General features: G+C 46.9%; 1 protein-coding gene across 13 annotated transcripts in view; it reads right to left on the reverse strand.

Moving 5' to 3' along the window:
* Window positions 1-12500, reverse strand: part of dock10 (dedicator of cytokinesis 10) — a 70554-nt gene that overhangs the window by 10985 nt on the left and 47069 nt on the right. For 11 of the 13 annotated variants that reach the window (XR_014126156.1, XR_014126158.1, XR_014126157.1 and 8 more), the window contains exons 28-42: window positions 12196-12342; window positions 11983-12066; window positions 11234-11330; window positions 11088-11120; window positions 8737-8915; window positions 7879-7995; window positions 5256-5373; window positions 4988-5070; window positions 4726-4840; window positions 4415-4481; window positions 4170-4217; window positions 2907-3008; window positions 1894-2003; window positions 510-625; window positions 1-58 (exon numbers count right to left, since the gene is read on the reverse strand). The exon at window positions 1-58 is cut by the window's left edge and continues 80 nt beyond it. Coding sequence is in view for 10 of the 13 variants with exons in the window: in XM_081723813.1 (XP_081579939.1) it covers window positions 1-58; window positions 510-625; window positions 1894-2003; window positions 2907-3008; window positions 4170-4217; window positions 4415-4481; window positions 4726-4840; window positions 4988-5070; window positions 5256-5373; window positions 7879-7995; window positions 8737-8915; window positions 11088-11120; window positions 11234-11330; window positions 11983-12066; window positions 12196-12342 (1474 nt within the window). In the remaining 3 variants the exon portion in view is untranslated. The remainder of the gene's footprint in view (window positions 59-509; window positions 626-1893; window positions 2004-2906; window positions 3009-4169; window positions 4218-4414; window positions 4482-4725; window positions 4841-4987; window positions 5071-5255; window positions 5374-7878; window positions 7996-8736; window positions 8916-11087; window positions 11121-11233; window positions 11331-11982; window positions 12067-12195; window positions 12343-12500) is intronic. The other 2 variants (XM_081723810.1, XM_081723812.1) reach the window with 2 other exon arrangements.

Consider the following 12500-nt stretch of genomic DNA (forward strand, 5'->3'; position numbering starts at 1 on the left):
AGGTGTCAAACACTTTCTTCATCAGAGAGTTCTGGCCTTCATCCTGCTGGAGCTGCTTCTACATGAGACAAGAGGAGACGAGAGGAGAACACAGGACGAAAGGAGAAATGTACATTTACGGTATTTAGCACTTTTATTCACAGTGATTTACAATTATGATTGGTGGTGGGGTCGAATACCTAAACTGGGCAGTGGTGAGTCTAAATTCTTAACTGGGAAGTGCAGGGGTCTAATACCTTAACTGCTGAGCTACCCCTGGCCTTTGAGGAGAGACCTTTTCCGTCACTGATTTCCAAAACAGTGTAAATTATGTATTTATCCCCATACTTCTAGCATACCATTAAACATTTGTATATTTATGTCAATCTATATACAGGCTCTCCATGAACATTGAGACTGCTGCAGTTCTTTTAACCACGAGGTGGCACTGTACTACTATGGAGTTCCTGAACCCTTGACTGACTCCAGTCTGTGAGCAGTACTAGTCTGGCAGGTGGGCGTGTGCTGACCTTGTGGTGGTGAACAAACAGACCGAGGATATCGAGCACAATGAGGGCCACCTCTGTGGAGAGGTTGGCCTCCATGTCTGTGGGACTGATGGTGTCGCTCTCAGTGGTATTTCCATCTGACACACACACACAAAGTATAAAGAATGTCAGCGTCCAATATCATTTATGTATATTTACTAGGATCTCATTACATATCTGGATATTGAATTAGCATACAATAATGTGTCATTTAAAGTGAGTGAGGTCAGTCAGTGACAGACTGGGTTAAGCTTCCTGTGATGTCTTACATTAACTTTCCAGCGAGAGACGCACATCTTGTGCTGCACAAGTTAATGCAAGGTAGGAGGGCACTGAACCACAGAAAGTGGTGGGTGAGGCGGGGCATCTCGGGGCACTGGGCTGTGGGTGTACTGGGGTGTGTGTGTGTGTGTGTGCGGTGTGTGTGTGTGTGGTGTGTGTGTTGCGGTGTGTGTGTGCGGTGTGAGGTGTGCGGTGTGTGTGTGCGGTGTGTGTGTGCGGTGTGTGGTGTGCGGTATGTGGTGTGTGTGTGCGGTGTGTGTGTGCGGTGTGTGTGTGCTGTGTGTGTGCGGTGTGTGTGTGTGCGGTGTGAGGTGTGTGTGTGTGTGTGTTGCGGTGTGTGTGTGTGTGCGGTGTGAGGTGTACGGTATGTGTGTGCGGTGTGTGTGTGCGGTGTGTGTGTGCGGTGTGTGTGTGTGCGGTGTGTGTGTGCTGTGTGTGCGGTGTGTGTGTGTGTGCGGTGTGAGGTGTGCGGTATGTGGTGTGTGTGTGTGTGTGCGGTGTGTGTGTGCTGTGTGTGTGTGTGTGTGCGGTGTGTGTGTTGCGGTGTGTGTGTGCAGTGTGAGGTGTGCGGTATGTGGTGTGTGTGTGCGGTGTGTGTGTGTGTGCAGTGTGAGGTGTGCGGTATGTGGTGTGTGTGTGCGGTGTGTGTGTGCGCGGTGTGAGGTGTGCGGTATGTGGTGTGTGTGTGCTGTGTGTGTGTGCTGTGTGTGTGCGTGCGGTGTGAGGTGTGAGGTGTGCGTTATGTGGTGTGTGTGTGTGCGGTGTGAGGTGTATGGTATGTGTGTGCGGTGTGTGTGTGCTGTGTGTGTGTGCTGTGTGAGGTGTGCGGTATGTGGTGTGTGTGTGTGTGTGTGCGGTGTGTGTGTGCTGTATGTGTGCGGTGTGTGTGTTGCGGTGTGTGTGTGCGGTGTGTGTGTGTGCGGTGTGAGGTGTGCGGTATGTGGTGTGTGTGCGCGCGGTGTGAGGTGTGCGGTATGTGGTGTGTGTGTGCTGTGTGTGTGTGCTGTGTGTGTGCGTGCGGTGTGAGGTGTGCGGTATGTGGTGTGTGTGTGCGTGCGGTGTGTGTGTGGTGTGCTCACCCTACCTGATTCCATCATCTGCAGTAGTTTAGGGTTGGTGAGGGCATTCTTGCCTCGAATGATGGGCATGGTCTGAGAGCGGCCGTGTCGGTGCCCATCCTGCCCTGAATGCATCCTGGGTGGGCAGATGAGGGGTGGAGGGGGGTGGAGGGGGAACCAGGGTAACAAGACGCTCAGTTCAGTCTTAAAGGCATCACTAGTCCAGAAACACCCCAGTGATTAGATAGATGACAGGTTTGAACAGGACACTCTGTTTCTGTTAGCTAATGAACATCTTTGAGGCGCATACACACACACACACACACACACACACACACACACACACACACACACGTGCTATTTGCTATGATTTGTATAGGCTAAATGTATTTGCTTATCTGCCTCTGAGCCCCCCACAGGCTAGACCTTGTTAACGAAGTCAAGGTTTTAGCGTATTAGCTGATATATTATAAAAGGGGTTTATGGACACACAAGAAGGAGAACAGAGGGTCACAGAGACCACACAGCGCAGCTCAAGGGGAACGGCCATGCTGGTTACAGACAAAATGGCTGCCACACTGTGTCACATGACAACACTGTAGATTTGTGGATACTGTCTTTGCATTACATCATGGCTACAGCAGTGATGAAGCACTAGGATGTTTTTACAAAGGACAAATGACATCTGCATGTGTGTCTGTATTTGTATGTGTCAATATGTGTGTGTCTAGATATTGTGACATCATTATTTAACTTGTTACACTGAACCAAATTGCAAACTGTTGTCAAAATGATATTAAATTGGAATTACTATTCCATTTATCTTAGAATCAGTAAAATCATGATTCAGCCTGGGTCAAGACCAGGGCCTGATGTTTCTGTTTCTATTCAGATTTAACCAATCTGACTCTGATCTCTATTAAAGCACTTCCAAATGTCAACGACATTTTCTGCTAATGCTAACTAAGCCATTATTCTGTTCAGTCTACAATGTATAAAAGAAGGGCCCTATGGGAAATGTAGTCCTGGGGGTGTTTACCATTGGGGCAGGAGCCCTGAGGTCTGGGAGGAAGCGTTCGACCCCTTCAGAGTGCCAGTGCTCTGCGTGGCCTGAGCCAGCTTAACGGCGGCCGCTAACTTCCTGTGCACAATGACCCAATCACAGCAGGGGTTAAAGAGCACAAGTCTAATTGTTAATAAAGCACAAGTCTGAGTGATATTACAGCACAAGCCTGAATGTTAGTGCAGCACAAGTCTGATTGTTAGATCAGCACAAGCCTGATGCACTTGCAAATGTTAGGAAGGGTGCAAGGATTCAGTCATCTCATGAGAGCCTAGCCGTGTGTGTGTGTGTGTGTGTGTGTGTGTGTGTGTGTGTGTGTGTGTGTGTGTGTGTGTGTGTGTGTGTGTGTGTGTGTGTGTGTGTGTGTGTGTGCGTGTGTGTGTGTGCGTGTGCATATGCGTGCGTGCGTCTGTTTGAAAATGAAGATCAGGATGAGCGGAATGGAGCTGGAGACAATCACCTAAACATGAGAAGGACAGAAGAAGCCATGCAACACACACACACACACACACACACACACACACACACACACACACACACACCATACACACACACACACACAAACAAAACATACACACAGACAGAGAAACACGCACAGAGAAACACACAAACACACACATTCAAACAAAGATTCACCGCAAGACACACACATTAAGACACATGAAAACTGAAACAAAGCAGGAAAACCTTTTACATGAACATCAACAATTAAATATTAAATATTACCAAAATACATGTTAAAATACATGATAAAATATATATTCAATTAGGTGCACATTTCCTGAATACTGCCAGTCAGTGTAAACTACACACTCCTGTTGCAAAAGTGTAACATATAAATAGCTGATCTAAAGATGAGCTACATAGGAATCACACCTATCAAAATGTACATCTGTTATGATCTGATAATATTCCTACAACACAAGGAGCAGAACACAGACATGACACACAGGAAACTGTGGGAGGGCTGTGATGGGTACACCCATGAAACATAAAACAGAAAAGCAATAAGCAACCAGCGAGAGAGAGAGAGAGACTAACCATGCCATTAAAGTACTAAAATGTGAGAAAGACAATCCATCAGTAAGTAGAGAGAATAGAGCAATACACACACACACACACACACACACACACACACACACATACGCCCACGCATACACATACACACACACATATATATGCCCACGCATACATACACACACACGGTTCAGTAGTGAATGGTCTATTACAGTGACTCACCTGGCAATGTGTTTCTTTCCAAGAAACCTGAAGTGCTGGAGACACAGTCTGTGATGGAGAGATTAGAGACAGAGCTTTTGTGAACAGACATGTGAATGGCAGGAACAGTGTAACCAGTAACCCTTAAAAACACTAGCTCAGTCTAAACATACACTTCAGTCTGTCGCCCAGCCCATATGACCGAACACATCCCCTCATGCTTAACCACACCATCCATTCATGCATCCCGGGTTAGAGAGACTCACTCTAGTATGTTGAAGAAGTCCGATATCTCCTGGTGAATAGCTCTGTGCCAGTATGCAACCATGACCTCTGGAAGACAAACCCCAGCAAAACAAGTTAGTGCAGGCATCCAGGGGTGTCATACTAACGGAAACAAGTCCAGACACAATCTACTGCAGAGAAGTGTCTGAATCTACAAGGACATGATCTGTGATCGGAAAAGCACCTGATATGGTCTGCATAATATGTGCCTGTGTGCATTTGTGCATGTATACGTGAGTGTGTATATGTGTGTGTATATACGTGTGTGTGTGTATTTGCTCTGATCACTCACCCTCTGATATAGTCTTCATAATGTACAGGAAACACATGAGGAGGCTCCGCGTCTCTGCTTGGTCCAGCTTATCGAAGCGCGACCCAAAGCCAATCAGAGACTGCGGCCTGGCAAACTGCACATAGCAGCCATGTCAGCATGAACACACAGCTAGGAAGCCATTACCGCTGACCGCACCGAGACCTGTATGTGAGGGAGCTCAGAACACAGCGATGGGACCGAGTGTCTGTGGCCCTGCTCGGTGCCACTGGACTGTTCTCACCTTCTCACATGTGTCCGTCTTCTCACTGTTGCTGGGGTTGGACTCGATGCTGATCAGAGAGCCTCGAGAGTCCGTGTTGTTCGCTGTGGACACAGCGACCGACGAAAACAAATGAGAACCATGTAGGAGACGACACAGAATGCACATGCTCAGTTCACAAGACAAGACTGTGTGAATCGTGTTGTTTTGACGTGATCTATTTGTTCCAACACACACACACACATACACACGCACACACACGCACACACACGCACACAGAGGCACATACCGGTAATAGAATTTAGCACTTCCTTGGAGAAAGAAGCATCCACAGTGTTGCCATGACGATTGAGGTGGGCAGTCTGACTTGCCAGTCCTCCTCCTATACTGATGTCATCTCTGGAACCCTAAACACAGCACCACATTAACACCCTAAACACAGCACCACACTAACACTCTAAACACAGCACCACACTAACACTCTAAACACAGCACCACATTAACACTCTAAACACAGCACCACACTAACACCCTAAACACAGCACCACACTAACACTCTAAACACAGCACCACATTAACACTCTAAACACAGCACCACATTAACACTCTAAACACAGCACCACAACACTCTAAACACAGCACCACACTAACACCCTAAACACAGCACCACACTAACACTCTAAACACAGCACCACATTAACACTCTAAACACAGCACCACATTAACACTCTAAACACAGCACCACACTAACACCCTAAACACAGCACCACACTAACACTCTAAACACAGCACCACAACACTCTAAACACAGCACCACACTAACACTCTAAACACAGCACTACACTAACACTCTAAACACAGCACTACACTAACACCCTAAACACAGCACCACATTAACACTCTAAACACAGCACCACACTAACACCCTAAACACAGCACCACATTAACACTCTAAACACAGCACCACATTAACACTCTAAACACAGCACCACAACACTCTAAACACAGCACCACACTAACACTCTAAACACAGCACTACACTAACACTCTAAACACAGCACCACACTAACACCCTAAACACAGCACCACATTAACACTCTAAACACAGCACCACATTAACACTCTAAACACAGCACCACATTAACACTCTAAACACAGCACCACATTAACACTCTAAACACAGCACAACACTCTAAACACAGCACCACACTAACACTCTAAACACAGCACTACACTAACACTCTAAACACAGCACCACACTAACACCCTAAACACAGCACCACATTAACACTCTAAACACAGCACCACACTAACACCCTAAACACAGCACCACATGAACACTCTAAACACAGCACCACATGAACACCCTAAACACAGCACCACACTAACACTCTAAACACAGCACCACATTAACACCCTAACACAGCACCACACTAACAGCCTAAACACAGCACCACATTAACACTCTAAACACAGCACCACACTAACACCCTAAACACAGCACCACATTAACACCCTAAACACAGCACCACATTAACACCCTAAACACAGCACCACACTAACACTCTAAACACACCACCACATTAACACCCTAAACACAGCACCACATTAACACCCTAAACACAGAACCACATTAGCATACCCTAAACACAGCACCACACTAGCACTCTAAACACAGCACCACATTAACACCCTATACACAGGCAGTTAACCAAAGCAGAAACATGCTTCTCCAGCAGTTTCTTATTAACCAGGCTGGACATTCTGTGTCTTTAAGAACGACTGAGCTGACTATTCCAGCAGAGGTGAAGTATGTTAAATCGACCACAGGCTGCTGATGCAATCCCATCTGCACCAGAAAAGCCTGAGAAGGAGTCATGCTGGTGAGAACTGCCTGGAAACCACTGGAACCAGTAGGAAGCGCTGTTTCCTACCCTCGATACAGGCCCCTGCCACAGCACAGACCACCCATGGTGGGGCTTACACCAGGCTTGTAGGAGCTCTCACTGCCACCTCCACCCATACATCCCTCCCTCCTCCACCTCCACCCATACATCCACTCCTCCACCTCCACCCATACATCCACCCCTCCTATACCTCCACCCATACATCCACCCCTCCTATACCTCCACCCATACATACACCCCTCCTCCACCTCCACCCATACATCCACCCCTCCTCCACCTCCACCCATACATCCACCCCTCCTATACCTCCACCCATACATCCACCCCTCCTATACCTCCACCCATACATCCACCCCTCCTATACCTCCACCCATACATCCACCCCTCCTCCACCTCCACCCATACATCCACCCCTTCTCCACCTCCACCCATACATCCACTCCTCCTACACCTCCACCCACACATCCACCCCTCCTACACCTCCACCCATACATCCACTCCTCCTACACCTCCACCCATACATCCACTCCTCCTACACCTCCACCCATACATCCACCCCGCCTACACCTCCAAACATACATCCACTCCACACATACATCCACTCCTCCTACACCTCCACACATACATCCACTTCTTACACCTCCACCCATACATCCACTCCTCCTACACCTCCACCCATACATACACTCCTCCTACACCTCCACACATACAGTCACCCCTTCTACACCTCACCTCCATATTTTTCTGTATAGCAGTCCTGGGGTTTAGGGTGGAGGGATTTATGGTGGAGGAGGTTTAGTGTGAAGGGGGTGTAGGGTGGAGGCTACCATTTCATGTGCTGAGCTAACATCTAAACACCAGACCATATGGCTCTACCATATCTCTGTGTGTGAGTGTGTGTGTGTGTGTGTGTGTGTGTGTGTGTGAGAGAGAGAGATTGTGAGTGTGTGTGTGTGTGTGTGTGTGCACGCGCATATGTGAGTGTGAGTGTGTGTGTCGGAGTACCTGATCACTGGAGGTCAGGCAGATGGGGAAAAGGTCTCTAAGGAAAAAACGCGGCATATTGTCCAGGATGAGACCATACAGAGGAAGATACAGAGAGGCTATCCGTGCCTGCTTCTCCTACACACACACACGCACACACACAGATTCTCATGAAGGTAAAAGTGTACAGTACAGATTAAAGCAGACAATAAGCACATCGGGGTAAACAGGAACGTACACACGCGCACACACACACGCATGCACGTACGCACACACACACACACACACACACACACAGACTGTCAGGGGCCATGACACATGTCCCAGACCTCTAAACATGGGCGGAGGCTTTAATTGTTTCCTGCTGTTCTGCGCTTTCCTCTACAGTGAAGTGCCATTACCTCACACACACGCACTCACTCACACCCATGCACACGCACACATGCACACACACTTCCAACAGCAGCTTCCTGCAGTAAATGAAAAGATTGTATTATTTCATACTAAGAGATCTTTTATTATGCCTCACTATCAAAAAACGCCTCAGCAGTGACCATTTTTTCCATGAAGGGGAAAAGTGGCACTAATAAACTCCTCTTAATGACACACAATATACAGGAACTCTGCTGATGTCAATTCCTGAATTTAGCCAACAGATCAAGATCAAAATTGTGCCAGTAATTGTGCCGCTAATGTGGCCATCGCACACTCGAATTCAAACACAGATGTGTACTGTGGAAGATGCCTTATACACTGATTATTTTGTCAAATAACTCTGTGAGGCACGTCGAGACGTTTGTTACTCTCATTCTCTCACAGTGGGATCCCAGACTCCCTAGCGGTGAGCGAATGCGATGTCGGGGTGGCAGGGGGCGTCACCTTGGCGGCGTAGCGGGAGTCCAGAGAGTGCTTGGCCATCAGGGCCTTCAGGCTGGCCAGGGCCATGTGTCTGACGTCCTGCTCGTCTTGCAGCGCTAAGCCCAGTTCCCGCAGCAGCAACCCCGGCAGAAAATGCTTCCTGCAAAACTCGCCTGTCAGGCTGTACTCCGGCATGTCCACTAGGGGGCGATGGATTAAAAAACAAAGACAGAGAGAGCCACATAAAGAGAGACACAGGGAGAGACAGAGAGAGACAGACAGACAGAGAGAGAGAGAGAGAGAGAGAGAGAGAGAGAGAGAGAGAGAGAGACAGAACTCGTGATTTGTAGTACACTGGATATTCAGGAGCTGAATCCTGTGAGGAGATCAACCGAATGTGAGAGACTTTATGGCCCATCACAAAGGGAGCTGACACACAATATGGCGCCCAGCTGGAGGTGAGTGTGTGATACAGGCAGAGAGACAGGAGGAAAGAACATGGAGGCACTCTGTCTGAAACGGTTTCACTTCCATCAGAACAGCCGTAGTCCAGTCTATCTGGAGCCAGTGATCATTCACAACAGACAAAAATCTTGACTAGCTTTCCTGTACTTAGTAAAGAGAGACAAAAACCTATAAAGAAACCGAAACAGCAGCCTAACAGTAATTACTGAAGAAAACCCATCACAGTGGCAGATACCACTTATAATGTGTATATATACAGTTGTGCTCATAGGTTTACATGCCCTGAATTTGTGATTTTTTAATATTTTTTCAGAATAATAATGATGATACAACAACTTTTCTTTTAGTCAAGCCATTTATTATCAAATGATTGTTTCTGCCCTTTTTTAAATCATAATGACAACAGAAACTACCCAAATGACCCTGATCAAAGGTTTACATACCCTGGAAGGTTTGGCATGATAACATACACACAAGTTGACACACACAGTTTTAAATGGCTACTAAAGGTAACCATCCTCACCTGTAATCTGTTTGCTTGTCAATCAGTGTGTGTGTATAAAGATTCACTAAGTTACTGGGCTCCTGACAGACCCCTGCATGAGACATGGGGAGAGCAAAAATAATTATCAAAGGATCTGCAGGAGAAGATAGTTGAACTTTATAAAACAGGAAAAGGATATAAAATGATATCCAAGAAACTAAGAATGCCAATCAGCAGTGTTCAAACTCTGATTAAGAAGTGGAAAATCTGTTGAAACCAAGCCAAAGTCAGGTAGACGAACAAAACCTTCAGCTACAACTGCCAGGAAAATTGTTCAGGATGCAAAGAAAAACCCACAAATAACGTCAGCTGACATACAGGACTCTGAAAAAAAGTGGTGTGGCTGTTTCAAGATGCACAATAAGGAGGCACTTGAAGAAAAATAGCCTGCATGGCCCTTATTACACCAATGCCACAAAGCAGCCCACTTATATGCCAAACAGCAGAGAGACAAGCCTCAAGATTTCTGGAACAAAGTTATCTGGAGTGATGAGACCAAAATTGAACTTTTTGGCCACAACCAAATACGCTACATTTGGAGAGGAGTCAACAAGGCCTATGATGAAAAGTTCACCATCCCTACTGTAAATCACGGAGGTGGATCGCTGATGTTTTGGGGATATGTGAACTACACAGGCACAGGAAACTTGGTCAAAATTGATGGCAGGATGAATGCAGGAAAATTTGCACTCATCAGCCCAGAAGCTGCGCGTGGGACGTACTTGGATGTTCCAACATGACAATGATCCAAAACACAAGGCCAAGTCGACCTGTCATTGGCTACAGCAGAAAAAAGTGAAGGTTCTGGAGTGGCCATCTCAGTCTCATGACCTCAATATCATTGAGCCACTTTGGGGAGATCTCAGATGTGCAGTTCATGCAAGACAGCCCAAGAATTTACAGGAATTGGAGGCATTTTGCCAAGAAGAATGGGCAGCTTTACCATCTGGGAAAAGAACGTGCCTCATCCACAACTACCACAAAAGACTTCAAGCTGTCATTGATGTTAAAGGAGGCAATACACGGTATTAAAGACTATGGTATGTAAACTTGATCAGGGTCATTTGGGTAGTTTCTGTTGTCATTATGATTTTTAAAAAAAGCAAAAGCAATTGTTTGATAATACATGGCTTGACCCAACCACTAAACATGAATAAAAGAAAAGTTGTTGTATTATCATTATTATTCTCTGAAAAAATATTTTTAAAAAATCACAAATTCTGCCAGGCTATGTAAACTTATGAGCACAACTGTATATATTAACTGTATATATTAACTGTATATATTTACTTGAATAAATCATTACTAAATACTGTGTACTGGAGATAAATGAAACCAATAAGATTTAATACTGGATAGTTACCCTGGGCACTCTGCGTTTCCGGTGAGCCCTTATCTGACATGAACAAAAATGAAGCAGAGAGCGTTAATGAGGTGGAGTTTATGCTAATGAGGACTCAGACAAGACCAATGAGGATGGCGCAAGGCGTGGCTTCGGTGCTGGCTGACCTGTGATTCGTGCAGAGGAGATGGGCAGACTCAGAGGGATGTAGTGCTCGTGACTGCACACCTCCCGCATGAAGTCGAACTTGAACTCACACAGCACCTGGCAACACAGAAGGACACGAGCCATCATGGAGCTCACCCTCATCTCGCCGTGTCTCACAAACACGCCTGCCTACGTTATGCCCAGAGTCAAGAGAACCATTTACAGGACATAACGGGGAGAGGACCTATTTATAAAGAAAAATCTACAATGGGCGAGAGAGAGAAAGGGAGAGAGAGGAGAGAAGAGAGAGAGAGAGAGAGAGAGAGAGAAACAGAGAGACAGAAAGGGAGAAAGGGAGAGAGAGAGGGAGAGAGAGAGAGAGAGAGAGAGAGAGGGAGAGAGAAGGAGAGAGAGAGAAGGAGAGAGAGGGGGGGAGAGAGAGAGAGACAGAGAGGAGAAAGGGAGAGAGAGAGAAAGGAGAGAGAGAGGGAGACAGAGAGAGAGAGAGAGAGGGAGAGAGAGGGAGGAGAGACGGAGGGAGAGAGAGAGAGAGAGAGAGAGAGAGAGAGAGAGGGAGAGAGGGAGGAGAAATTGAGTAGACAAATGTATGACACTTCAGTATTAGCAGATGTGGGTTTGGATTTTTCAGTTTCACTGTGAATGGGGATTATTCATTAAGAAGTGTCGTGTGTGTGACGGGGGGTGTGGCATGGGTGGGGTGAGTGTGTGTGTGCGTGTGTGAAAGAGGGTGTGTGTGGTACTCCAGTACCTTGTTATCGCTGGCAGCAATCATGTTGATGTAACTACTGATGAGTTTGAAGGTGAAACCTCGGTCCATCACAGTGAAGCAGCGCTGTAAGGAACACACAGCGTTAGCAGCTCTGCAGCTGAGCGCTGGAACAGACTCAACCTGCACACAACCCGCCACAATACAGCAGGCCGGACGGCACTGCGACCAGGGGTACGTCCCCGCATCCCTCACCTTGACGAAGGCAGCGATGGCCTGGTTGGCTCTGCGCGTCTCCTCGCGCTGCTCTCGGCTCTTCCAGTAGATGTGATCCGACACCGTCATGATCAGAGTCTCCAAGTGGTTCTGGAAGGTTCCAGGGAAACGCTGCGGCCGAGGAACCTGATCACACACGGAACTGCATTCGTTTCGTAGCATATAAAACAGAATACATAGTGGTCTGATTTTACATTTAGCTGAAGCTTTTATCCAAAGTGACTTACAATTATGACAGAATACAACTTAAGGGTTAAGGGTCTTGCTCAGGGACCCAATAGTGG

Source organism: Electrophorus electricus, chromosome 11, assembly GCF_041902795.1.
Source record: "Electrophorus electricus isolate QZ-2024a chromosome 11, ASM4190279v1, whole genome shotgun sequence".
Classification (NCBI taxonomy): Eukaryota; Metazoa; Chordata; class Actinopteri; order Gymnotiformes; family Gymnotidae; genus Electrophorus; species Electrophorus electricus.